This window comes from Saimiri boliviensis, chromosome 1 (genome assembly GCF_048565385.1).
Source record: "Saimiri boliviensis isolate mSaiBol1 chromosome 1, mSaiBol1.pri, whole genome shotgun sequence".
Lineage (NCBI taxonomy): Eukaryota > Metazoa > Chordata > Mammalia > Primates > Cebidae > Saimiri > Saimiri boliviensis.
In genome coordinates, this window is record NC_133449.1 from 242,710,984 (window position 1) to 242,737,272 (window position 26,289).

Sequence of the window (26,289 nt, forward strand, 5' to 3'; positions counted from 1 at the left end):
TGAGTGACAAGTTTTTGAAAAGCAATATTACAAACTGTTTCAAATGTACTCTTTATTTTATTGCCCCATCTCTCCAGCAAGCATTTAAAACACAGAATTTTTAGTTAATAAGCAACGTGGATTTGTGTTGCATCCGTTGTTTTTTTCTTGAATTATATCATCAGCTTCATAGTATGTTTCATTTGTTGTATGTGATGCTGCATTTGAATTGAGGGCTTTGGTTTTTCCATTTCACTTGCCTGCAGATACACAAAACAAAATGAAATAATTATTTGAAATTATGGCATCAAATTTCACTTAAAAATTTGCATTTAAAAATAATTTTTGTAGCAATATTGAAAATATGTTCTGAAAATGCTATGTGGATGAATGAAAACTGAATTATTTTGAAGTGGTTTTTGAATATTTCCTCTAAAAGTCAAATAAGGGAAATAATTTAGTAACAGAAACAAAAAATTTGATTTCCATGCTTACCTTTCTTTCTCCACGCTTCTATGAGGAAAATAACTACACATTTGATAAGAAGGCAACAATTTCTGAGTGACTTAATAAAAGTGTGAATGTCCCTCTCCTATGCATAATGTAAATAAACTACATTAAAGCCAATAATGACTTGCACAATCTTAAGGCTTTGACATTATAACCAACTTAGATGTGGTTTATTATAAGGACACAGTGTGCCACAGTCCCATTCACTCTCTCCATATAATGAGCAAAGGTGAAAGAATATGGATCTTTGTTGATCGGAAGTAGTCTAAACAAACATAGCAATAAATGGACTATTCAATGAATAGTGTTAGGAAAGTTGAATGATTGTAGAAATAATGCATCATTTCACCAATAGAAATTAAATATGTAAAAAACAGTGGAAGAAATCAAAGACATTACTAATGACCTCCATGTTGCTAAATCCTCAGTCCAGTTCATTCTCATCTTATTTGATCTCTTAGCAGCAGTTGATCCAGTTCTTTCCTTGGCTTCCAGGAAACCATTCTTTGTGACTCCTTGCAACGTCACCATTGCTAATTACCTTCATGTTGTCACCATTGCTAATTACCTTCATGTTGCTAAATCCACAGTCTAGTGGCCAAAAACCTCTGGTCCTTGATTCCTCTCTTTTCTCTCAAACCCTACATCTAGTCCATCAGCAATCCTTGTTGACTGTACTTTTAAAATACATCCAGAATTAGACCACTTCTCATTGCTAGCACTATTCTGTTTTCAGCACAACATTCAAAGAGCAATCCTTTAAAAGACAAGTTGAATCATGCCCTCTGTCCAGAACCCTCCATTCACCCAGGTCTTACAGTGGCCTCTGTGATTTCATACACACACCATTAATCTCTCTGACTTCATCTTTTTGTACTTCATTCTTTGGTTCACTCCAACCTCTTTGATTAAACATTTCAGGCATGTTCCAGCCCGTAGAACCTTTGCAATGGCTGTTCAGTGTGTCTACTATGTTATTCCTCCAAATAATCTGCGCAGTCACTCTCTTTTTCCAAGTCCTTCAAAAGTCATCTTCTTTTGACTTTTGGTAGGTACTCGTAAGACCTACCCAAACCAAAATATTATTTAAAATTGCAGCCTCCATACCCTAAAACTCCAACCCCTTCTGCCCTCCATTTTTTTCCCCCAAAGCACTTATTTACTAATATAATTTTACCTATTTTTCATGCTTATCAGTTATGGGCTATCTCCCCTCACTAAAATTTAAGTACCACATTCCAAAGAATTTTTGACTATTTTGTTTATTAATGATGTGTCTATAAAAAATGCCTTTCGCATAGTTGTTCAATAAATATTAGTTTATTAATGAATTAAAGGATAAGATAGAAAACTTTAAAACTGGGTAGCAAAAAAGATTGAAGAACAACTAGCAAAAAATGTTTAGAACATATGATGCATGTCTAACATGTAAAGATCTTACAAATCAACATGTAGGACAGTAACACCTTTTAGTGGGTAAAGAAAGTGACAGAAAAGATAAAATGGCTAATAAATATGAAAAGATTTTAATCTTGCTAGTCAGGAAGAAATATAAATTTGAAAGGTGAGAAACCATTTTTCATCTCCCAATTAGGTGAGGATAAAAAGTAATTTTTCTTGGTCAATGGTGTAGCATGGTACGAGTGTAAATTGGTGCATAAAGTGTCAAATGTTCCTAACCTGTAATTCCACTTTAACAAGAAATTCCCAAGGAAACCATCAAAGATAAGATCTAAAACTTACAGACGTCTTCACTAGTTATTTTAAATATGAAGAGACGAGGCCAGGTGCAGTGACTCAAGTCTAATCCCAGCACTTTGGGAGGCCGAGGCAGGTGGATCTCCTGAGGTCAGGAGTTTGAGACTAGCCTGATCAACATAGTGAAACCCTGTCTCTACTAAAAATACAAAAAATTAGCTAGGCATGGTGGTGGAAACCTGTAATTCCAGCTACTCAGGAGGCTGAGGCAGGAGAATCACTTGAACCCAGTAGGCGGAGGTTGTGGTGAGCTGAGATCATGCCATTGCACTGCAGCCTGGGCAACAAGAGCGAGACTCCATCTCAAAAAATAATAATAAAATAAAATAAAATAAAAAATACCGAGAAATGAAAGTACCTTAAGTTTCTAATGATGGAATTGCTAAATATCATGCATTATATATCATGCAACCATTTAACTTTAAAAACGGTTTCTGAAAAATTTTTGATTACATGGAATGTGCTTAGAATTCAATGTCAAGTGAGAAAGAATGTAAAACTATCAGCAATATAATGATAGTTAATACTTACATAGCACTTACTCATAACACTATCAGCCTGTCTGCTAACGCTCTTTAGAATCACACAAAGAACTTGGTTAGGCTGCATCTATTTCTGCTTTCCTCTTCTGGCTCAGTTCTCTCACTCCCTTCCTTATCTTCGGCAGTTTAGATACCCACAAGTCCTGTTTTCTCCAAACTTTCCCTGCTGCCTCCCTCTCTGCTCCAAGCCTCTTCTAGCTACCTAGTGTCTCTTATTTTCCAGCCTCCTTTACTTGAAAAATTCTCCACCAGGTTTTAGAAAATCGGCCTCAGACTTCTCTAAGGGGAAGTCCATTAGCCAAGATGTCTTCCATTAGAAGTAGCTAGTGTACATCCTCTTCTTTTTACCATACAGCGTATCTTCTGGATATGAGTTTTCATTTTGTTTTTCTTTAGGTAAATCTAAATCTTGTCTTTAAGTGTGCTAATACTTCTTGGCTTTGTCTATTGATTGCTTTCTATAAGTAAACTATTTTTTGTAAGTATAAATATAGATTAAAGACACTTTTCTATAGGTAAAATGCTTACTAGGATCAATCAGGACATCCCTCACTCTGGGTCGATTTCATGGTTCAACACTCAAAGGGCAATATTATTTACAAGTTTTGAAAGATGTCTCACTGCAGCTCCCATATCCTATCCATAATACTGAAACATGCATGGTATTAATCTCTAGGTTAATATTAGAAACACTGATATTTAAAATCTAGGGCCTAGAGTGGTACAATAATGACTTTATTTCAATTACTTCTCTTCTGAACTATTTTTGGTAGTAAAAATAAGTTACTTAATAACTTAATATTCTACTTCTAAACATGCAATCATAATAGTTGAATCATATAATTTGATTTTTAACAGCTAATTTGATGTAGGCACAGCATTTACCAGCCTAGAAAATTGCCTTTGCCCAATCAGCAAGCAAAGCTATTTAAAATAAATACAGTAGAGAAAGCTGGCATGAAAATTTTATGAAGTAAAAAAGTTTTGTCTTTGCAAAGTAAACATTTTTTTTTCTTTTTTTTTGAGATGGAGTCTCGCTCTGTCACCTAAGCTGGAGCACAGTGGCATGATCTCAGCTCACTGCAACCTCCGCCTTGCAGGTTCAAGCAATTCTCCGGCCTCAGCCTCCCAAGTAGCTGGGACTACAGGCACGCGGCACCACACCCAGCTATATTCTGTATTTTTAGGAGAGACGGGGTTTCACCATGTTGGCCAGGATGGTCTCGATCTCTTGACCTCATGATCTGCCCACCTCAGCCTCCCAAACTGCTGGGATTACAGGTGTGTGCCACTGTGCCTGGCCAATATTAAGCATTTTAAACTTTTTATATTTGACACACTTTCCAAAGTCAAATTCTAACTTGAGTCCTCATTAGTTTTTTGCTATTATTCCCCTGAAGTCCAAAAGAAACATATTTGGTTTACTCACTGTAGAAATCATATAAGAAGCATTGTTAAATATGAAATGGTGTTTGGTTTCCTTTGGACTATATTCGTATACATGTTATTGGTATGTGTTCCAAAATTCTGGGAAACTCCTATAATTCTAATATGACTTAGTGTGTGTTTTTTTGTTTTGTTTTGTTTTTGAGACAGAGTCTCACTCTGTCACCCAGGCTGTAGTGCAGTTGAGGAAAGGTGTTCTCCTTCAGGGTCCACAAGGGGGCATAGTTTTAAAGGCAAGAACTTCCCAGCTCCCTGCCCCACTCCCATCTCTCTCCATCTGGAGATTTAACGGTTTATGTTTAAATTTCACAGGCGCAGGAAGAAACTAAGGGTCAATCACTCCAGCGAAAGTTCAAAGGAACTCCTTTCATTGGCCAGGGGTCTTAGAGAAGGGGGTTCTTCCCAGATTAAAAATCCCCTTCTTCCACACCCCTTCAGACTCCATTTTCAGGTCCCCTTCCATGAACACTCCCTTCATGGAAGCCATGTTTCTTTCTGTCTCCTGGATTTCCTCTCTGAAGACCCCTTCCCCACTCTCTCATGGAAGCCCGTCTTCCCCTCCTAAACTCCATCTCTCTGTTCCCTTCCACTCAGTGTGGAAGCTGCTTTCCTCTCCTGGATTCCATCTTTCTGAATTCTTTCACTCAGTGAGAGAATTAACTATTTCTTTGTCTCTCCTCCAGTTTCTCTCTAAATAAATAAATAAATCACTTTATACAAACACTTTTGAGTCTGGCATTTACTGTGCACTGCACCGTGTTCCCCTCTCTCATTCTTGAGAGGGCAGGAGACCAAGAACCTGGAAAAAGTCCTCTCAGGGAAGCTGAGGGCACCTTGAACCCCTGAACGCCAATATAACACAGTGGTGTTAGTTCACTGCAACCTCCACCTCCAGGGTTCAAGTGAATCTCCTGCCTCAGCCTCCCGAATAGCTGGGACTACAGGCATGAGCAACCATGCCCAGCTAATTTTTGTATTTTTAGTAGAGACAGTGTTTCACCGTGTTAGCCAGGATACGCTCCATCTCCTGACCTTGTGATCTGCCTGCCTTGGCCTCCCAAAGTTCTGGAATTATAGGCATGAACCACCACACCTGGCCTGGATGTTATTAATAATTATAATTATTATGTAAAACTGTTGTATGCCACAGAAGTAACAAATTGCTAGTCAAATGTGGTTTTAATAATGACTGTCCTAAGATTTGTCTTGTTTTGATCCTCTTCAAAAGGTAGTTTATAATCAGCTGTAGGACTTTGATAGGTGCTCTTGAATGCAGGTTTTTAATAACTTTGGAAATTGTGACATTAGAATAAAGGAAAAAAATTTCCGGACTCTCAGAGAGCTAAAATGTTCATGAATACCAAACAGGACAGCAGTTAACTGCATGGACTGAAGGAAAAGAAGACTGAAGTGATCTTTTTGACTGTTTAAAACGTTGCTGATCTTTTGGTTTTTTTTCTTGGAGTCAAGAAAACTGATTTTAAGCTATCTACAGCTTTTAGCAATTGTTCACAATATACTCCTGTGACCAAGATTTGGAGCATATTTCTCTGTGTCTGATTTCTCCAGAATCTGGAAACTATTTGTGAATTTTCTTAACTTATGGCAATATAGTTATTTGCATAAGAATATTTTGCAACAGGACTTAATTGGAGAAACTGGTTCTTTTACCAAGGCTTTGACTGGATGTACTGCTTTCCTTTAAAGCAGGCGTCCCCAAACTGAGGCCATTTATCCGGCCCCCCGCTGCACTTCAGGAAGGGGCACCTCTTTCATTGTTGGTCAGTGAGAGGAGCACAGTATGTGGCGGCCCTCCAATGGTCTGAGGGACAGTGAACTGGCCCCCTGTGTAAAAAGTTTGGGGATGCCTGCTTTAAAGAATTAAGCTTGACCTATAGAGCCAATAAAGCCCCTTGAGGAAATATGGCCTTATACCATGTCCTCACAATCCCTGTATAGGGTTTTTACTTATCTGTGGTAAGTAAAGAAAGTTATATTCTAACAGGCCCAGGAGCCCCAATTTATCTTAGGACCTCAAGAGGAGAGGAATTTATATAACTTATAGGTATTTGAGGATACAAACCCATGGCTGGGCTCAGCTTTAAAAAAAAGGTCTTATCTGAGATTCATTATGAAACATCAAAGCCAATTTTAAAAGCCTATTTGAAAAATAATTATCCTTGTTGTACTTTATACAAATAATCAGCCCAAGCATAAGACTAAAACTTATTTTTGCAAACAAATCGATCCTATTATGATTTGTTTTTAATAAAAATAGGAGACTGAAGAGAGAAAAACTGTTTCAAAATGAGCTATAATACACCTGTTATTAGATTCTAGTCTTGTCTGTTGTTTTTCAATTTTTATTATTATCTACAGTTTGGACTGAATTCGAAAATTTTTCCTGGATACAAGTCTCCAAAATAATGTTTTTAGTTTTTGTTCTTTCTTTTCCCTTTTCCCCCCCATTTTTCCTAATTCTAAGCTGTGCTTTCTTTAAAGCCCTGCAAACTGAAGCTAGACAACTAAATTTTGGAAGAAAATAACAGCAACCTATTTACATACGCAAGCCACTTTATATCTGGCTATTGATGTATGGATTTCAGAATTGTTCTGTTTTGTTTGTTTTTTTTTTCTCCTCCTCCCCCTATTTTCTCTTCACAGGACATGAGACTTCACAACCTGCTAAAAATGAGCTTTCCTCATAATGTGGTACCTACCCATCTAGGAATAAACGATACTAGCCATGAGAGATCAGACAAAACCAGAGACCAGACTCATTTTTCTCCTAAAATGCTTTCTCTAAAAGATTTTAAAAAGAAAAGGGTGGAAATGTGAAAGGAAAATAAATCTCGAGACCCCAAAATCACTAAGCTAAAGAGAAAAGTCAACCTGTGAACTACTTAGGGCAAAACTGCCTCCCATTCTACTTCAAAGTCATCCCTCTGAGTTTCACCTGAGACAAAGGCATATCTCATTGCTTCCTCTCCCCTATTGTTTATGTAAAACTGCAGATTCACTGAACCAGACTAAATTGTGTATTCAGTGGAAGGCTGATCAAGTTCTCAAAAGAATGCAGTCTTTTGTCTCTTACCCACTTGTAACCTGGAAGCCTCCACTTTGAGTTGTCTCGCCTTACCACACCAAACCAATGCACATCTCACACATTTTGTTGGTGTGTGTGTTTAAGAGATAGTCTTGCTCTATTGCCCAAGCTGGAGTGCAGTGGTGTGATCTTGGCTCACTGTAACCTCCACCTCCTGAGTTTAAACGATTCTCCTGCCTTAGCCTCCCAAGTACCTGGAACTGCAGGCACACACCACCACACTTGGCTCATTTGTTTATTTTTTGGTAGAGATGGGGTTTCACCACATTGCCCAGACTGGCCTCAAAATCCTGGGCTCAAGCAATCTGCCCACCTCTGCCTCCCAAAGTGTTGGGATTACAGCCGTGAGCCACTGCACCTGGCCCATCTTATACATATTAACTGATGTCTCATGTCTCCCTAAAATACATAAAAGCAGTCTGTACCCCAACCACCTTGGGCATATGTCTCAGGACTCCCTGAGGCTGTGTCAGGGATGCATCCTTAACCTTGGCAAAATAAACCTTCTAAATTAACAGAGACCGCAGATATACTGCATTCACATTATATAATATTTGAAAATCAAAATAAGGTGTCTGTAGGTTATTTTTCACTTGTTTAATATTATTTTTACTCTTTAGTATCATAGCAGGTAAAGATAAAAGATGAAAGATAGAAATTAGCTTTGCATTATCTGGGTGGCATTTGTATCTTATATAAGGACCGATTTGAGTATCTAAAATTTTATTTTATTTTTTTGAATTCCTGGAAATCTCAAGAGTGTAATGGTGGTTCAAGTCCTTCATGTTTCCAAAGCTCTTTACATATTTAAGTTCATAATAGTTTAATCAGACTTTCAAGGTCACTGGTTGTGACTGGTTAAAAAAACAAAAAAACAATTGTCACAACCAATTTGGGTTTTTTGGGTTTTTTTAAATGGGAAAAAACTAAGGAAGCTGTTTCCTAACTTAGTCATTCTGGGGTTCTCTCTAAATCATCCCCATTTTGATGCTCTTGTTTCCATTTTCTATTTCTCTGGCAACAGCTGAAGGAATTTATCTAACTCATTTACTCCCCTTTGAAATTTAAAGGCTTGCAAAATACGTTACAGTAATATAGATTTTTCTTCATTTAGGACTTGTAAAAACCTTTATTTCCCAGCCACAACTCATTATTTACTTGGCTACTGGATTCTTCTAGCCAGTTTTAAGTACAAAGTTATTTTCTTAGATTGGCTTCTTAAGCCAAAGCAATTCCCCTAACAAAACCAAATTGCTCTGTGAACAAGAAAAGATGTGTTATAAACACCATTAACACCTCTAGCGTTCACTCTCTTCTGCCGGTTAGACAAATCCGAAAGTGCTTTAAAGATATATCCCTCTGGTAACTTACAGTAATTGGACATATGGGAAAACAACCGCAGTTAGTGGAGCTATAGTGATAATACTGTCCAGCTAACTGCAACTCTTTGGGATAATTTTAAAAGAGAAAGATGGAAATATCTCAGCAACCTCAGCTTTTCCTAGTTTTTCTTTAATAAACAGAAACTAATTTCTTAACCAACAAAGTAGGTTTAACCAAAAAAGTACCTCTTTTCTGTCACAGGTAACAACATGGATACAATTTAAATAAATCTGTAATATCATTGCACTCCCAAGAGATCTGTTACACATAAAAGTTTTTTCTTATTTAATTTCTCTTTCTTATTAGTTGAGTGGGAATTGCCAAGATTGTCCACAGGACAGTTCTTTCCTAAATTGATTGTCAATGGCTCTTGTCGCAGCCTCCTCATTTCCATTCTTTTGTGATGGTTGTTCTAGTCTTTGTATGTAAATTTCAACCTTCCTTTAATCCTGTACTTCTTAGACTGTCATTAAATTAAAGCTTTGGCCTTTGCCAAAATTTAAATCCAATCCATCTAACAAAATCATTCTACCTATCCTCATCACAGGTGAGGCCAACATAGTTTTTCTGATAACAGTGAAATTTTTTTTTTTGAGAGGGAGTTTCGCTCTTGTTACCCAGGCTGGAGTGCAATGGCTCACTGCAACCTCCGCCTCCTGGGCTCAGGCAATTCTCCTGCCTCAGCCTCCTGAGTAGCTGGGATTACAGGCACGTGCCACCATGCCCAGCTAATTTTTTGTATCTTTAGTAGAGACGGGGTTTCACCATGTTGACCAGGATGGTCTCGATCTCTCGACCTCGTGATCCACCCGCCTCAGCCTCCCAAAGTGCTGGGATTACAGGCTTGAGCCACTGCGCCCGGCTAACAGTGAAATTTTATATTTATTTTCAAACCCTTTCCTTGGGGACCTATAATTCTTCTGTGGACTCCACTCTTGCCTGCCACTTCAAAATATCAAAAGAATGTTGGGGACCGCTGCAGGTCTTTATCTTGTGGCTATCAGGAAGAACTGTAATTAAGCTTTTCTGCTATCATCTGCCAATGTCCTTCGAGCTTCTGGGTTACCATTCTCAAGTCCTTCAGCAGCTTCCACATACTAACCTAGCTGAGTCACTTTATTATTTAGTAGAAAATCTACACATCCCACTCATCCTGCATTTCCTTCTTGCGGAAACAAGCAATCTCAAGTTTTTACCCTAAAAGTGTTTTTTAATCTGTAAGAGGATGTTTTCCCTTCAAATTTAATATGGTGATACACAGGACTGCTGTGAGCTAAATGGTGAAGTGAGCAAAGCTTACTGACTTCTCCCTTTTCAATGCCCTGTTCTGCCCTCAAGTATATGGAGAGATCTCACATAAGCACAGTCAAAAAATTTATTATAGGTGCTAGAATCTTGGACTTGCCCTTTTGCTTTGACACATATTAATGAGTGGAGGCAGTTCTATTCCGAAATTTTTTCCTACACTATTTTTTCCAGATTTCACCTTTTTCTTTCTTTTCTGTATTGTTAAATTCTTTCAACCACTGATGATTAACAATAGCTTACAAAAGAAATTAGCTGATATTTTATATCCTTGAAATGAGTAATTTTCAATGAGATACTGGCTTCTCTTTTGCTTATTAGTTTGAACATGACTGAGGATTGCCTGACTGTGCCTTGAGGAAGACTCAGAAATGTTACTATAATGGCAGAAACTGCAATTACTTTAGCACCAACCTAATAAATGTAGCAGTAGTTCTATTGAGCAGTTTGATTTTCTACATTGTAGAAACAAAATCAGGTGTATAAAATTCCAGGCTCATTATTTTAAATAAAAAGGTCTTTCTATTTAAAGGGACACAGGTGGCCTTTTATGCCATTTAATTTACGTTACCCTATTTTCTGCTAAGATCTCAATGAATTCCTTTAAAGTCTTTCTGAAACAAATACTGATATTACTATTAATAAATAATTTGGCAGCCTAATTCATAAAAGCTTTGAGCCAATGGTTTTGAAAGGACATTAAGGCTATTTAGAAAAGTAGTTTCCAACTTTTCTATACATTTAGTACAAAACCCATCAAAATACCATTTGTCTTATTAAAATTTGACAGCGTGATTCAAAGTTTATTTGGAAACTTGAATGTTACAAGAGTAGCCAAGAAACTTTGAAAAATAAGCATAACAAGAGGGGAGATGGAGTCTTGCTTAATCAGATATTAAACTATATAGTTACAGTAATTCTTCTAAGATGAATATAGCAGACCATGCTGAGCCAGCCCAAATTCTATTTTGCTCACAGGCAGAATAAATGTTTGCACTATTTTTAAATTTGCTTTCCTTCTCAGTGTTTTCTATATAATTTATGCTGTTCTCCTAGACAACTGTGCCTTACTGCTAATTTACTTACCCCTTTTCATGTTTATCATCTGCCTTTACAAAAGAGAACACCATATACAGGCTTGTTGTTTATTATACCTGTACAACGGTATTATTTTATTTGTGCCAAGCAGCTCTACTATTTTCCCTTCTAATTTTATCAAAAATTCTGCTTCTAAAAACCCTTCTCTGTGCTCCTTCCTCCAACCCCTTCTATAATTTCAGAGTATCAACAAATATTCAAAGCCACAGGATGAATATGTTTTATCTTCCTGGAGCATCAGTTTTACTCAGAGATGAGAGGGAGAAGATGCTATTATTAGAGAGAGCAAGTAATCATATTATGCAGTCAAATTGAAAATTCTCATAATTCAAAAAATAAAATGGGAGCTTCAGATAATTTACAGTTCATTAGGCTTAAAGCAGGCCCTTCTACTCTAGCCATTAGAATTCTGGAGACACAAATTCCTTTTTTTTACATAGTTGGCCCTCCATATGCCTGGGTTATGCATCTGTAGATTCAAACAATCATGGATCAAAAATATTTGGGGGAAAAAGCGTCTGTACTGAACATGTACAGACTTTTCTTCTTGTAATTATTCCCTAAACAACACAGAATAACAACTACTTACAGAGCATTTACATTGTACTACGTATTGTAAGTAATCTAGAGATGATTTAAAGCAGGGGTCCCCAACCCCTGGGCCATGGACCAGTGGCAAGTCTGTGGCCTGTTAGGAACCCAGCCACATAGCAGGAGGTGAGCAAAGGACAAGCAAGCATTACTGCCTCAGCTTTACCTCCTGTCAAATCAACATTGGCATTAGATTCTCAAAGGAGCACAAACATGCGAGGGATGTAGGTTGTGTGCTCCTTACAAGAATCTAATGTCTGATAATCTGAGGTGGAGCAGTTTTATCCCCAAACCATCCGTCCCACCCCTGACCTGGAAAAATTGTCTTCCATGGAACTGGTCCCTGGTGCTAAAAACGGTTGGGGACTACTGATTTAAAGCATATAAAAGGGCCGGGCACAGTGGTTCACATCTGTAATCACAACACTTTGGGAGGCTGATGCAGGCAGATTATTTGAGGTCAGGAGTTTGAGACTAGCCTGACAAACATGGTGAAACCCCACCTCTACTGAAAATAAAAAAAACTTAGCCAGGCGTGGTGGCCAGTGTCTGTATTCACAGCTACTCAGGAGGCTGAGGCGGGAGAATAGCTTGAACCTGGGAGGCAGAGGTTGCAGTGAGCCAAGACTGTGCCACCACACTCCACTGTGGGCAACAGAGTGAGACTCCATCTCAAAATAAATAAATAAATAAAAGGGAAGGATATGCGTAGATTACATGCAAATACTATGACAGTTTATATCAGAGACTTGAACATCTGAGGACTTTGGTATTTGCAGGAGGTTCTGAGACCAATCCCAATGGATACTGAGCGACAACTGTATACCTTTAAGGATTCTCTGGTGGAAAAGTTTGAAAAACAGGGTTCTAAGACATTTACCCCTTTAATTGCCCCTCAATTAGCCATTAATTCCTCCACAACCTATGGAATGAGCCCTCACCCTCAGAGTGTGGACTCAGAAAGATGCCTTTCACACAGCCATCTTTTGCTCAGGAGCTGTATGTCCTATACACAACAATTTACAAGTGATGGTATTCTTTTAAACATTGTCATTTGAAGCATGCATAACCTGAAACACAAAAGTTTAAAAAGAAGAAAATGGTTATGGAACATAACTTAAAGACCAATCGACTGCTTTAGCCCTAAGTCCTTGGTACAGAATTAGCCCTAGGGATAGCCCAATTAGAGTCTACAATCACTACCAGAGACCTGCTTTTCTCAAGATCCATTCCAAATGTCAGAGCCTTAATTTGTAATGAAGTTCAATAGAATAAAGATATGCTATGGAAAATATTAGACTATTTTAGACTCTTGTCATTTATAGGGTGAAAAAATATTCAGTGTCTTAAGTCAACTTAGTAAATACACAAGAATACATTTCCCTTTAGGTCATTCCTATTTATTTTAATGAAAATAGTTTCAATTGTAAAAATTAACCTAAAATATTGAGAGGTGGACCCATGAGTTTTGGAAGAAAATGGCTAACTGGTGAAACCAATTTTACCCTGATGTAATATTTACTTGCTTGATTTATTATTCAAATATTTTATTATGTTCCTAACCTTCAAGACATTCCTTAAATGCAATAAAGCCCCAGACTTGCTTTTTCAATAGCTACAACACTGGCATCCATTGCTAGGTAGTAGGATCATTGGAATGGAACATGTATATTTAACGAAGGATACAGCAATGTTTAAACATCACATCAAAGGCTCACTTTCAAATGCAAACAATTTTCTCTTCCCACTCTAGTGATAATTGAACTATTTCATTTTGGGCTCTCCACTATGTCTGATTTGGTTAAAACCAATGCAAGGGACCCAAATCACCCCATTTGAAAGCAGCAGGAAGTCACTGATCATGTAAAATCCTGCCTTACCAATAGCACACACTCAGGAAAGGTATACTGAATTGATTTGCCAATTTGACAAAATATATTTGTGAGAGGGGCAGAATTAGGATATTTCTTTGCAAGTAAGCAGCCTCATCTAACTATAATGGACCTCCTTCGCTCAATAGCAACAAGAATACAAAACTTGAATCAACAAACCAACCAATTCTGTTGCTAGGTTCCAAAGTCAATGTGAAAAAAAATTTTGGAGCAATATCTAAGCTAAATCTGGAAAAATAACCAATTTTTATTTAGCACAGTGTATTGTATAGAGAGGCAATCGATGAATGCTTTATGACTGTGACAGTGACAATACTTTGTCAGTGTTTCTCAAAATATGCTCCTTTGATCACATATATGCAGTGCTACCCCATTCAATTAATTCATGGAATATTTGTTACATGTTCTAGGCACTGGGGATACAGTAGAAAGCAAACAAGACAAAAATTCTTACTTTCCTGGAACTTAGTTTCTAGTTGGAGTGGGCAAAACATAGACAACAGGTAAGTGAAGTATATAATATGTTAGTGGTAAATGCCTAAGAGAAATTCAATGCAGGAAGAGGAAATTAAACATTGAAAGGGAATTAAAAATGCAGATAGGGTAACCAGGGAAGAGCTCCTGGGAAGGTAACTTTTGAGTAAAGATGGAAAGTGAAAATGTAAGTCCTGCAGATATCCGACGGAAAAGCATCCTAGACAATAGTGAAAGCATGTGCAAAAGCCCTGAGTCAGGAATTTCAAAAAACAGCAAAGGGGCCAATGAGGCTGCACATGTGAAGGTACAAAATATAAGGGCAGACCACAAAAGTTAGGTCACGGTGAAGACTGTTTTCTCTATTGAAAGAGATGGGAAGCGATTACTGTTTTGAGCAGAGGACTGACAGGACCTGATTTGTGTTTTAACAGGTCTGCTCTGGCTGCTCTGGGGAGCAGACAGCAGGGGAACAAAGGCAGAAGCAGAAAGAGGAGCTACTTATTTTAAAATGCAGAGCCGGTAATTTGTGTTTTTAACAAGCTCTCTACGTGATTCTTAGGCACAGTCAGATTTAAGAACTACAACTAAATTACCTAAGCAATTGAGACAAAAATTGATTTTACAATCTGATTATTTGACAATCACTAATCGACTTCCAGTGGAGAAACGGGCCTAAATCATTTGTACTAAATTCAGCTGACAACCTGTCAATTCGGCCATGCAGACTCCAAACAGTACTTCAGGAAGAGGACTTTCAAGGAATCTTGGCCCCTTGTTCTGCGACACAGGACACCATCTGAGAGGTCTCCTCTACAGAGAAGGAAACTAGAGCTAATGCAATCACACAGTGGTGATGTATTTGATAAGATCACAGAACAGATGCCCCATAATATGAGAAGTTTTAGGATGCAGCTAAAATAGAGCATATGGGTGGGGACTTTTCTCAATTCTTTTAACTTAAAGATTTTCATTTTATTTTTACAGGGAAGCAAGTGAGCACTTGGGTGTCATTCTAAATACATACATAAATCCTAAATTTATATTCTAAGTTTATATATTGTCTATATAAATTCTCTATAAATTCCATATATATTCTATAATATATATTCTAGACTTGTTTATATGTGTATCTCACAATAAAATTTATAATTAGTACGTTTTAATACATTATAGAAATCTATATTCACAACAGTTTTAATTTGTTGTGATTGAGTTTCACAATAGTAACAACTAGCATTTATATAGCACTGATTAAGATAATAATAGGACCTAGTTCCACAAACCATAAACTTTTATTTCTACTTTATAGCCACACTACACACATACACATCCTAATATTTTAACTAGTTTGCAATTTAGTCAATCAGTCTTCTACCTATTTCTTCTATTTCTTATATGGCTCTGAATTATTTCCTATGCCTCCCCTGAACTCTGTACATAGTAGGTACACAAATAAATTCTTAACTGATCACTGACTAGCCAATCTAGAGTGAGCAATATTGAGTTCAGAGAATAAGTTAACAAATACTGGGTTCCCCTATTTATTTGACTTCTTTGGCTCCATTTAAAAACAACATTTTAGAAATTTCAAGGGGATAAATCTTAATAACTGAAAGGAACATAAATATATTTAAAGTGGATTTACTGAAGCAGTGATTTAATTTTCATGAGAATAATTACATTCTGCTGCTATTTTTCCCTAAGCACAATTTCCCTAAGGTATTTCATCATTAAGGCCTGATTCAATTTTTAAAAAGCATTCATTGTTAACAGTGTGATTACCCAGGTACAGATTATTCTTTTGGATAGAGTTCAGGTAATGGGTAACAAATAATAGATACTGATTACCTTCTTGAGTGGAAGAAGCCTCTAAGTGTTGAAGCTTAAGGCCGGTGTCTAATCTTTGAGGCTTTGTATACAGAAATAAATAGCAGAGAACACAGATACTGATGACAAAGGCAAGTAAAACAAGGGCAGCAATTCCTAATCCAATCAAGGCACCAATGCTGAGGAAAACAGAAAAAAAACATGTGTCATACAAAGTGATTTACACTGGTTAAACTAAAGAGAAGGTGAAAATATATTGTTAGTTCTTGTTCTCAGTCATTCATAACCAAATTGTATTTTAGCATAAACAGTAACTGATTGAAATCTACAGCTTACCTTTTTCCACCACCAAATTCTTGTATTTCTCTACAAGATTTTCAAGGCCCTTTTAAATTTATACATTACTTTTTTTTTTTTTTTTTTTTGAGATTGTGTATCACTCTGCAGCTCAGGGTGGAGTACAATGGTGCAATCTTGGTTCGATGCAACCTCTGCCTCTTGGACTCAAGTGATTCTTGTTCCTCAGCCTCCTGAGTAGCCAGGACTACAGGTGCACGCATCATGCCCAGCTAATTTTTTGTATTTTAGTAGAGACAGGGTTTCACCATGTTGCCCAGGGTGGTCTCGAACTCCTGAGCTCAGGCAATCTGCCAGCTTCGGCCTCCCAAAGTGCTGCGATTACAGGTGTGAGCCACCGTACCTGGCCTATACATTACTTTTTTTTTTTTTTTTTTTGAGGCAGAGTTTTCTCTCATTGCTCATGCTGGAGTGCAATGACCTGATCTGCTCACTGCAACCTCCGCCTTCTGGGTTCAAGTGATTCTCCTGCCTCAGCCTCCTGAGTAGCTAGGATTATAGGCATGCACCACCATACCCAACTAATTTTGCATTTTTAGAAGAGATGGGGTTTCTCCATGATGGCCAGGCTGGTCTCCAACTCTTGACCTCAAGTGATCTGCCTGCCTCAGCCTCCCAAACTGCTCGGATTACAGGCGTGAGCCACTGTGCCTGGCCAGCCTATAAATTACTATTAATAGGGAAGATCATATGTTCATATTATAGGTTAAAGGTCACATGATTCTCTAGAGATAATTCAAAAACGTCTCCATCAAATAATCCTCTATTATTGATATATTTGAGAAGGAATGATCAGGTTCACCAACACATGATGAATAGAAAAATATTTGTTTCTGCAAAAGCACTAAAGACATATGTGAAATGCCATTTGTTGATATACAAAGCCAAAACTATTACTTAAAAAAAGGAGAAAACAATTTGAATTAAAGGAAGATGGTATTTGTGAAATTCATATAAAGTTCATATTCAGTTTGAGTTTTTCCTTTCTAAAAAGGCATAGTGTCAGTCGCTTCTAGCATTAAGGAAGAAGCCCTTGTATTTTTCTCTAAAAATAAAATGTGTATCTGATTGTATTTGCTCCACCTCAAATTTGTAATGATTCCATCTGATTCAGTTACCTATAAGTCTAATCATTTGAGAAATACAGTTTTCATAAACGTGTGAACTTAATACTACTAAATGGGAAAAGAGCTTGGGGAGAAAAACAATCTTGAAAGACTAATATGCTAACATGCACTTCTTGAGCCATAGTTTGTTCTAATTAAAATCTACCAATAGATTGTAATCTATAAATAGATTTTAATCAATTTTACTCAAGAACAGATACTTCTGTTGACTTCACAGTAGCGTTGCAAACACTTATTTAAAGTGTTTAAGAGCTTAGCATGTAGACAATGTTCAATAAATGGAAATAAATAATAATTGACTGCTGATTGATCTACCTGTATTTGGAACATACATCATTGAAAAGTCATGACCTTTTTCTTCATTATCTTCCTGGCTTGCCTTTAGGCTTCTGCTCTTTCCCTGAGATTAGGACCCTGAAAAGTTTGACCTGTACCAAAAGGGAGGGAAGGGAGAACTTGACCGGGGATGCCAGGAGCATCGTTGCTTTGGCAGGAAGGAGAACAGACCTGAAAGTAAAGAGGTAAGCTCACTCCACTTGCTCTTGATTTCAGGAGATAGAGCACCCCTGCAAAGAACAGATTGCCTCCTGAACCACTCACATCAAGTCAGACTTCCAGAGATTCTTATGCTTGGTTTAATGTTAACCCAGTTCCATTAGCCCTACAGATGAGTGAAGGCTGGGGAATCTTATGGCTAGAGTCACTGTAGAGTTGTATATTTCAACTTGTGGTTTGCTCTCACTGGATGTGCTCTCATCTAACAGGTAGATTCCCTATGTTTGGCTACTACTCTTTTATACTTGTTTGCAGCAAACCTAACTTCTGTGCATTTTAAGTGTCAGGGAAGGTTAGGATCACTTCACTATACACAGACACATGGGAACGTAATCCACTCAGTTAATATTATCTGGTGCACAGAGCAGATAGGAGACTAGACATCTGGAAAGATTCCTCAAACAAGAACCCGATTATTTAAAAAAATCTTCAAGGTAAAAAAGTAATTTAGTCTATTCAAAAGCAAAATTATCAGTTTAATTACCTTCCACATACATTGTGTGGGCTTTCAGTGTACAGATTAAAAATCCAGACCATGCAATTTGAAAGAAAAACAAAAACAAAGCATGCCATCCCTGCTTTCTGTTAAAAAAGAATGTTTTTCATAATACTGACAAACAGTTTCAATGTCACGGTTCACTTTATAGAAATGTTGCTTTATGCATACACTCTAGGTATAAACTCTCGGTGAAGATGGAGCTCCTAAAATATTCATTTCAATAAATACTTATTAAATAGCCACTCATGTATGGCCCTGTCCAACAGGCCTTATTTTCCTAAGTCCTGGAGAAGGTTACCAAGGAAAATCCTAAGAACACAGGGAGTCATAGGAGGAGAAAAGATGGGAGGGGGCCAGGCACAGGGAAGGAAGAATTATTCTTTCCTCAGCACCATATGGCAGTTGCTTTACAAGCTTTGAGAGGGGGTCTGAAGCTGCTGTCACATTAATGCAGCAATTCTCCAACTTAGGAAGTTCACTTATCTTGTGATAGCCACAGCTGTGCCTTTCTCCAGCCACTATAGAATCTCAAAACAAGGGCTAGTGACTGTTCACAGTTGAACTATTTTAGATTAGGAGCGGAGAGCAAAGAATAGGAGGGAAAGGAAGCTCTAATAAATTTATGCCCTATTGTGTTCTCAGAGCTCAATAACTCACAGGAACCCCAGGTTTAACACTGTCAACTGTCAACATCAGTTGAAGTGATTTTTCTATTTCCCAGGAATGGAGCTGCACTGTTCATTTTGTCAGTGCTGAATGAAGAAACAGCAAGCTGTTCACTCCTTTATGGCCTGGTAAGTCTTAGGAAGGTTTTATGTCCTCTGTTGCTTGTCATTTTGGAACTATTCAGGGATATGAGAATCTCAGGCACATTTTCCAATTGAGTTTGACCTAGGAATTACCAGCCCCTGTTGGAGGTGCTTCTGCCATTATTATCGCCTCCAATGACCCAGAGATAGATTACTATGTTATTTTCCAAAAGTCAGGATAATAAACCAGTGCAGTACAGATTTCCTCCCCATGTGATCTACTAAGGATAAGCTATCACTATTTTCTGACATTTTGCCCCCCTCCAGCAAAATACAACTTTGTGAGTTGAACTTACTGGAAGATAGGCACTCTTTCTGAGACTTTTTGATGCTTGCAATATAGAAAAATATGTTAATACTTTATTGCTTCAAGAACTAACAGTCATTTGCTATAGACTTGGCACGTGTGTTAAATTCTGAGTCATGTAGGAGATGGGAGACATAATCACAATACTTTATCTCTTACTAACAGAATCAATCTCTTCCAACCTCATAAACTAATGAATAGGTACAAAACAGTTTAAGGTGGGAGCTCTTTTCTTGATCGTCCGACCCTAGTCATTCTCCAAGCAAAATGAAAAATCAGGTTTAAAGTTTGCTGTCCTTCAGAGTGGAAGGAGGAAAAGCAATTCATAATGAAAATGTCTACATCAATACTAGTTGGAATAAGTTAAATAAAATTGCTACTATAGGAAAAAGAAAGAAGAAAGACCCTACCTTAGAAAGCCTCTTCACATTTCAGCAATAGGCAAATAGCTCAGGTTTCGAGAAAGGGGGTGTCCGTTCTACAGAGTGTGAGTATTCATAGCAATCAAAAGCTGTACCTTTCATGGTGTCTCCTCAATTCTCTCCAGGGTCAGGGTCAGATCCTCGGAAAAGGGCAAGTCGTAAAGCCCATTTGTTTGCACAGGCCCTCAGGAACACGTGTGTGTGTGTGTGTTTGTGTGTGTGTGTGTGTGTGTGTATATATATATATGCTTTTTTTTTTTTTTTTAAGAATACAGCCAATTCCTTCACACGCCTCAGAGGGTCTTAAAATACTCTGGTCCTTGTTAATGTAGTAAAATGAGTCCCGAAGGAGCCTCCTTTCTCTTCAAATACAACAAATAAACAAACCAAAAAGAGGATTTTAAACCTTCCCCTTGGGTTATCTGCCTGTCCTCCCACTCCACCACTAGAGCTGCCAGCCTGGAACTGGTCCCCGGCGAGGGGAGAGCAGTCGGCTCCCGCGAGGCGGACAGGGAACCCAGCGGGGCCAGCCAGGCGGGCCTCAAGTGCGCCCTGGGCGCAAAGCCAGCGCTCCTCCCGCGTGCTCTTCGCCTCCGGTCCTGGCTCCCCGGGGAGTTCCGAGCCGGGCTAGATTTCTCTCCCTACCCTCACCAGCCCTCAGAGGCTCCGCGTCCTTCCATAAGAACCCAGCCCAGGGTAGGTTACTGGGTCGCGGAGGACCTCTCTGGCCCCGGCGCGGCTCCTCTGGTCGCCTCCCTAGCCCCGGGCCCGGCCAGCTGCCGCACGCGCGGGCTCTCAGCCCACCTGAGGCTCCACATGTAGCTGTGCTTGTAAGGGAAGTAGCTGCCCGGCTCGCTGCAGCAGTACTTGAGGTCGGCGAAGCCGCAGCAGTACCGGAGCGCGGCTCCCTCGCCGCGCCGAGGGCACTGGAAGGGCTCCACGAAGCTCTGGTTGAGGCTGTAGTAGCCGGAGCACAGCTGGCTGGCCTCGCTCATCGTGGGCAGGGAGCGGGAGGGGCTCGCGAGGGCCCCGATCTGCTCTCGGATCGCACCCGTCCAGCACCGCCAGAGCCCGCGGACCCTTCTGCACCGGCTCGGCTCTCCAGATCTGGGATCTGGCTGCCTGGGCGCTCAGCCTTCGCGCGCCACCTCTGCCTTCTCTCCTCCCCTTGTCCACATGGTGTCTGGGTACCTTACTCTCCCTTCTCCCTCTCGCTGCTGAGCGGTTGCTCCTTTTATCCGCCCATCTCGGCCCGTCGTCTATCCTCCCGCTCCCGTCGCCTGCTTTCTTCCCGCTCGGCTGACTCCCCTCCACTTTCCCTCACTTCATTAGCGGCCTGGAGACCTTAGCTGTCCCCACCTCATGCCAGAAAGAGCTTTTGCCAGAGGGAAAAAAAGGAGGCGTGGGACATGTTTTCAGTCCAGGCAGATGCTGGGAAAGTTGCGGTTTTGCTTGCCCAGGGACAGGACAGGTGGGTTCTGGGCAAACACATCCGATCTGGTGGAGCCTTAATCGCCCCGGCCATTGACCCAAGGAGTAGAGGAGAGGGCCAAATAAAAGGCAGCTGAACACTAGTGAAGTGGTGTTGGTGTTCTCTTTCTTTGAGGAATAAATGTGAACATTAAGATCTGCCCACTTAAAAAAAAAGGAAAGAAAAGAAAAAGAAAGAAACAAAATCTCCTCTAACAACTAGCCACGCTGCAGTTGCATTCTGTGTTCAGCTGAAAAAAAAAAAAAATCCAGAAAGGATAAGAAACGCAAGACATGAAGGTAAGGAAAGTGAGAACTTTCTAGAGAGGAGGCAGCCAGGGCGGGCGGGGGAAGGCAGAGGAAGTACAAGCGCGGTGCCTCACGCCTGTAATCCCACCAGCACTTTGAGAAACCGAGTTGGGCGTTGGAGACTAGCCTGGCCAACATAGAGAAACCGCCACTCTACTAAAAACACAAAATATTAGCCGGGTATGGTGGCGCATGCCTGTAATCCCGGCTACTCAGGAAGCTGAGGCAGGAGAGTGGCTTGAACCTGGAGGCGGAGGTTGCCATGAGCCGAGATCTGCCGTTGCACTCCAGCATGGGCGACAAGAGCAAAAGTCTGTCTCAGAAAAAAACAAAAAAGGCAGAGGAAATAGGGAGAAAGAGCCCTTGTCAGTTCCGATGTGCTGTGGAACTTCTTTTGTCTCCTTTTTGTTTGTATTTCCATTTTCTTGATTGGTTTGTTCACAAAGCCTTTTTAAAATAACAGTAATAATGTACGCTTATTGTAATAAATTATACAATGCTTGGATATATAAAGAAAAAGAATAGCCTTACAATGGCAGAGGAGGCGATTATAACATTCATAAAATGTACAAGGTAGAGTATTGCTTCTTCCTCTTCATTTCTACTTCCTTCCCTTGACCAGGGGCTTGATTGGATCCCAGACGTCATGAATTTTACCTTGTTCGTTGCTGGATGTTTCTGCATTACTATAAATACTCTTGAGCTGTGTACTGGGACACAGTTAAGTTCCTTGCAAACAGTTTGGATCTTTCAGGTTTTTATTTTTTTAAATATTTGTTAGGCAGGACTAGAGTCGCCTTTAGGACTGAATTTTACTGACTCAATACCCTTCGAATTATTCTACCCAATACTTGTGAATTATAGGGCTTACCATTCTGACTGTTGGGAACACATTTCAACCTTGTGAGGGGCTACAAGGATTGTTGTTCCCTCTGTTCCTTTCAGATGATTCTTTTCTGTGATTCAAGTAGTTTCCTCCCAGGCATACAGTGGTCAGTACTCATGAAGATTCTGATGATCTCCAAAGTGCTCTCTCCCTCTCACTCCCTCTCTTCCACTCTCTCTTTCTCTCCAGCCCTTTCCTTCTGGTACTCTGTTCTGCTGTGCCTAGCCACTCTTTCCTGGACTTCTCAGCTCAAGTTGACCACTGAGTTCTACCTGGCCTCCACTTCCTTGTACTGCGAAGGCCTGGAAACTCTCTCCTATGGTGATCTGGGCTCCTAAGGCTCACCTCACCTGTTTCCCCTCTCTCGAAGATCACTGTCCTGCACTACCTGACATCTGTGTCCAAAACCAATTGTTTCAGATATTTTGTTGTTTTGTTGTTTCAGGCAGGCAGATCAAATTAGTTCCTATTATGCCCCTATTCCGTGGCCAGGGGATTGGACCTGATTCCAAGTAGGCCAGTTAGGGTCTGTCCCTTGGAACTGGAATTCCACCCATGTGGACAGGAAGCCACAAGAAGTTAGTGTACTCGAAATAGAAAAATGAAGCAAATGGTAGCAAAAAAAAAAAAAAAAAAAAAAAAAAAAAAAAAAAAAAAAAAGTGGGTAGAAGAGTGCTGGTGGCTTTGCAATTCTTGATCAAGTTCTTTCCAGAGGCCCAGGGCATTCTTATAGGTTTCTTGAGACACTCCTGTTTTCCTAGAGCCCAAATCACCTTTTCTGGCCATGGTACATTCAAGCTAGATTCTACTATTTGCAGCCAAAGGGTTCTAACTCAGACAGGACATCTTCAGGCAAACATGACGGGAGGAGGCAGTTGAAAGGAAGGAACTGAAGCTCTTTAATCAGTGTAGCAAGTTCCCTTGGAAGCGGGAGAAACAGGCAGCACTAGCAGACTTTTCTTCCTGTTACATAAGAGGAAAAGAAATTTGGAAACAGAAGAGAGGAAAGTTTTTGTGGACAATGCTGATTGTCTCAGTAAAATATTATTGAGAGCACGAGACAACACAGTGGAACTTAGATGCGTGACAAGAATGGAATAGGTAGAGTGAACACCATAGGGAACATGCCTGGGTAGAGGCGAGTGGAATAAAAGGATCTGGTACAACTTTGAGGACCTGCTTTTGGTTAGAAATCACACCTTCTGGTAGAACCTCTCCAACAATGAATGGTCGTCAGTCTGGGAACAGGAGCAGGGAGTCAACAGTGGGATTTGTCAGGATGATTCTCTGGGGCTATCACAGCAATCACAGATCACCTTAACACCCTCTGACTCCCAAATACACACAAAACACAGAAAAATCCAGAGACAGGTATGGCCACAGAGGCCAGATTTCACCAAGCTTGGAGTACCCTGAGGTCTCTGAAGTTCAAACCAACCAAGGAGCCTTTCACCACCTGAAGCCTAAGGGCAGTGTTAAAAACCAGTTTGGAAGTCACTTGACCTTGCCTGCTGTGTAGTCCCATGTTACTAAGACCCCAGTTATCTTCCTCCAGGCAGGAGGAGTTCTGATACGGAGGAGGGTGGGGCTGATCCTGCACCAAAAGATAGCGACAAATTACATCTTTTATTTCGTCTTCTTGTATCACAAAGGTGATACTCCCCTTTAGGGAATATTCTGGAAATAAGGAGACATTTTTCGTTGTCATGATGACACTGTCCTGGCATGGAGGGATATGGGTCAGGGATGCTAGGCCTCCCGACCCCTGCAACATGTACAGGAAGATGAAGAACTGTATGTGACTTTCAAATGTCCTACAGGACATTCATGTAGATGAAATACCTACTTATAATTGTCTTTACCTAGAACCTATCCTTGTGTTACAAATAAATACAATGTATTTCTTGAATTTTCCGGGAATACAACTACCATGCAAAATGAGGGAAGATTGTTACTTGTTTTGTTTGGAACTCTACCAAGACTGGTTCACAAAAATTATGTGCCAACAGTTATGTTGCTTAAGCGTTTGTATTTGTGTTGCCAACACCGCACGCTGTGTCAGCCTGCATTTGTGCCATCACTCCACAGCGATTTATAGCTATTGCATTCAGAGTACTGATGTAAGCATTATGTCTTTTGGTGCAGTTGTGCCTGAGCATTTATGTATGGAAATACTGTATATATTTCATGGTAATTTACACTCCTTTTATGTATTCTTTATGTTATAATAAAGGCATTATATATAATTAGTGTATTTGTTTGCTGAGACCACCATAATAAAGTACCACAGACCAAGTGGCCTAAACAACAGAAACGTCTTAGCTCGCAGTTCTGGAGGCTGGAAGTCTGAGATCAAGATGTCAGCAGGATTGGTTTCTTCTGAGGGTTGTAAGGAGAAGGATCTGTTCTGGGATTGTCTCCTGGACAGGCCTTGATTGCTGTCTTCTCACTATGTTGCCACGTCACCTTCTCACTGTGCTTGTCTCTGTCCAAATTTCCTCTTCTCCTAAGGACACCCTAGAACTGGAACAGGGCCCTCTCTAGTGACCTAAATTTTATTTTAATTACCTAAAGGCCCTGCCTCCAAATATGATCACATTCTGAGGCATTACAGGTTAGGACTTCAATATTTGAATTCCTAGAGGGACACAATTCAACCCATAGCAACCACGTATGTAGACACATCTTATTTCAAGATAGCAAAGGAAAATTTATAGACAGATTTCTTTTTTCTTTCTTTCTTTTTTTTTCAGGGGCATGTGCACTTTATTGAACGTGACTGTAGAAAAGTGTGTGAGGGTAAAGGACTGATACAGGATGCGCTGGGGGCAGGGCGAGGGATGGAAGCTGGAGTACCAGGGAGACAGACAGGTCACGGGCAGAGTCCCTGGCCCGGGTGATTCCTCTGGATCTACTGATAGGCTTGCAGAATCAGGATTGGGATGATGATCATCAGAATGATCATGATGATGCCCAAAATCAGGGCCCAGATGTTCAGGCACTTGGCCATGGAGGTATAGGCCTGGGCCCCGGTCAGGTCGCCAACCATCTTCCTGTCCCTAGACTTCACGGAGCAGGTGTAGGCTATGAAGCCCAGGCAGCAGGAGTTCATGAAGATGGTGTTGAACAGGGACCAGATGACGTGGTCAGGCACGGAGGTCTCGCTTCGGATGTGGATCACGGTGGATGTCGGGGGTGCAGGGTTGTGGGGCACCCCCAGCGCAGCCACCTCATGCTCCTCCTTCAGTGTCTCATAGTTCAGGGGATGGTGGGTGTTGGCGGGAGTGAAGAAGGTTTGGACAGTGTGGTTCATGGTGTCCAGGGAAGATTGGCCGTGGTGGGGTTGCTGGGATGCTTCCTATAGACAGATTTCTTATAAAATGGGGACACTGAGTCTGATAGGGCTGAGCACTGTGGGTATGACTTCTCACAGGACAATGGTAACTCATGTCTTATAGGTGAGTGTTGCCCCTTACTTCTAATTTCCAGCCTAGGAGGGTTTACTGAGAACTGGCATGACAGAACAAGTGGAGAGAGACTAGGGACAAGAAATATTGGCTTTCAAGTAAAAGAAAGAGAAGGGTTCACACAAAGCTGACTTTGCCTATAAAAATAATGAAGAGGCCAGCTGAGT

The 26,289-nt window shown here is 40.0% G+C and overlaps 1 protein-coding gene and 1 pseudogene across 1 annotated transcript; both read right to left on the bottom strand.

Moving 5' to 3' along the window:
* Nucleotides 1-56: 56 nt before the first annotated feature.
* Nucleotides 57-21,130, bottom strand: SHISAL2B (shisa like 2B). Its single transcript, XM_003925801.4, is given in 4 exon segments — nt 57-143; nt 145-239; nt 15,936-16,093; nt 20,795-21,130. Coding segments are annotated over 4 exon segments (483 nt in total). The 5' UTR covers nt 20,986-21,130; the 3' UTR covers nt 57-104.
* A 4,428-nt stretch (nt 21,131-25,558) lies between these two features.
* LOC101030291 (interferon-induced transmembrane protein 3 pseudogene) lies at nt 25,559-25,968 on the bottom strand (annotated as a pseudogene).
* Nucleotides 25,969-26,289: the final 321 nt, after the last annotated feature.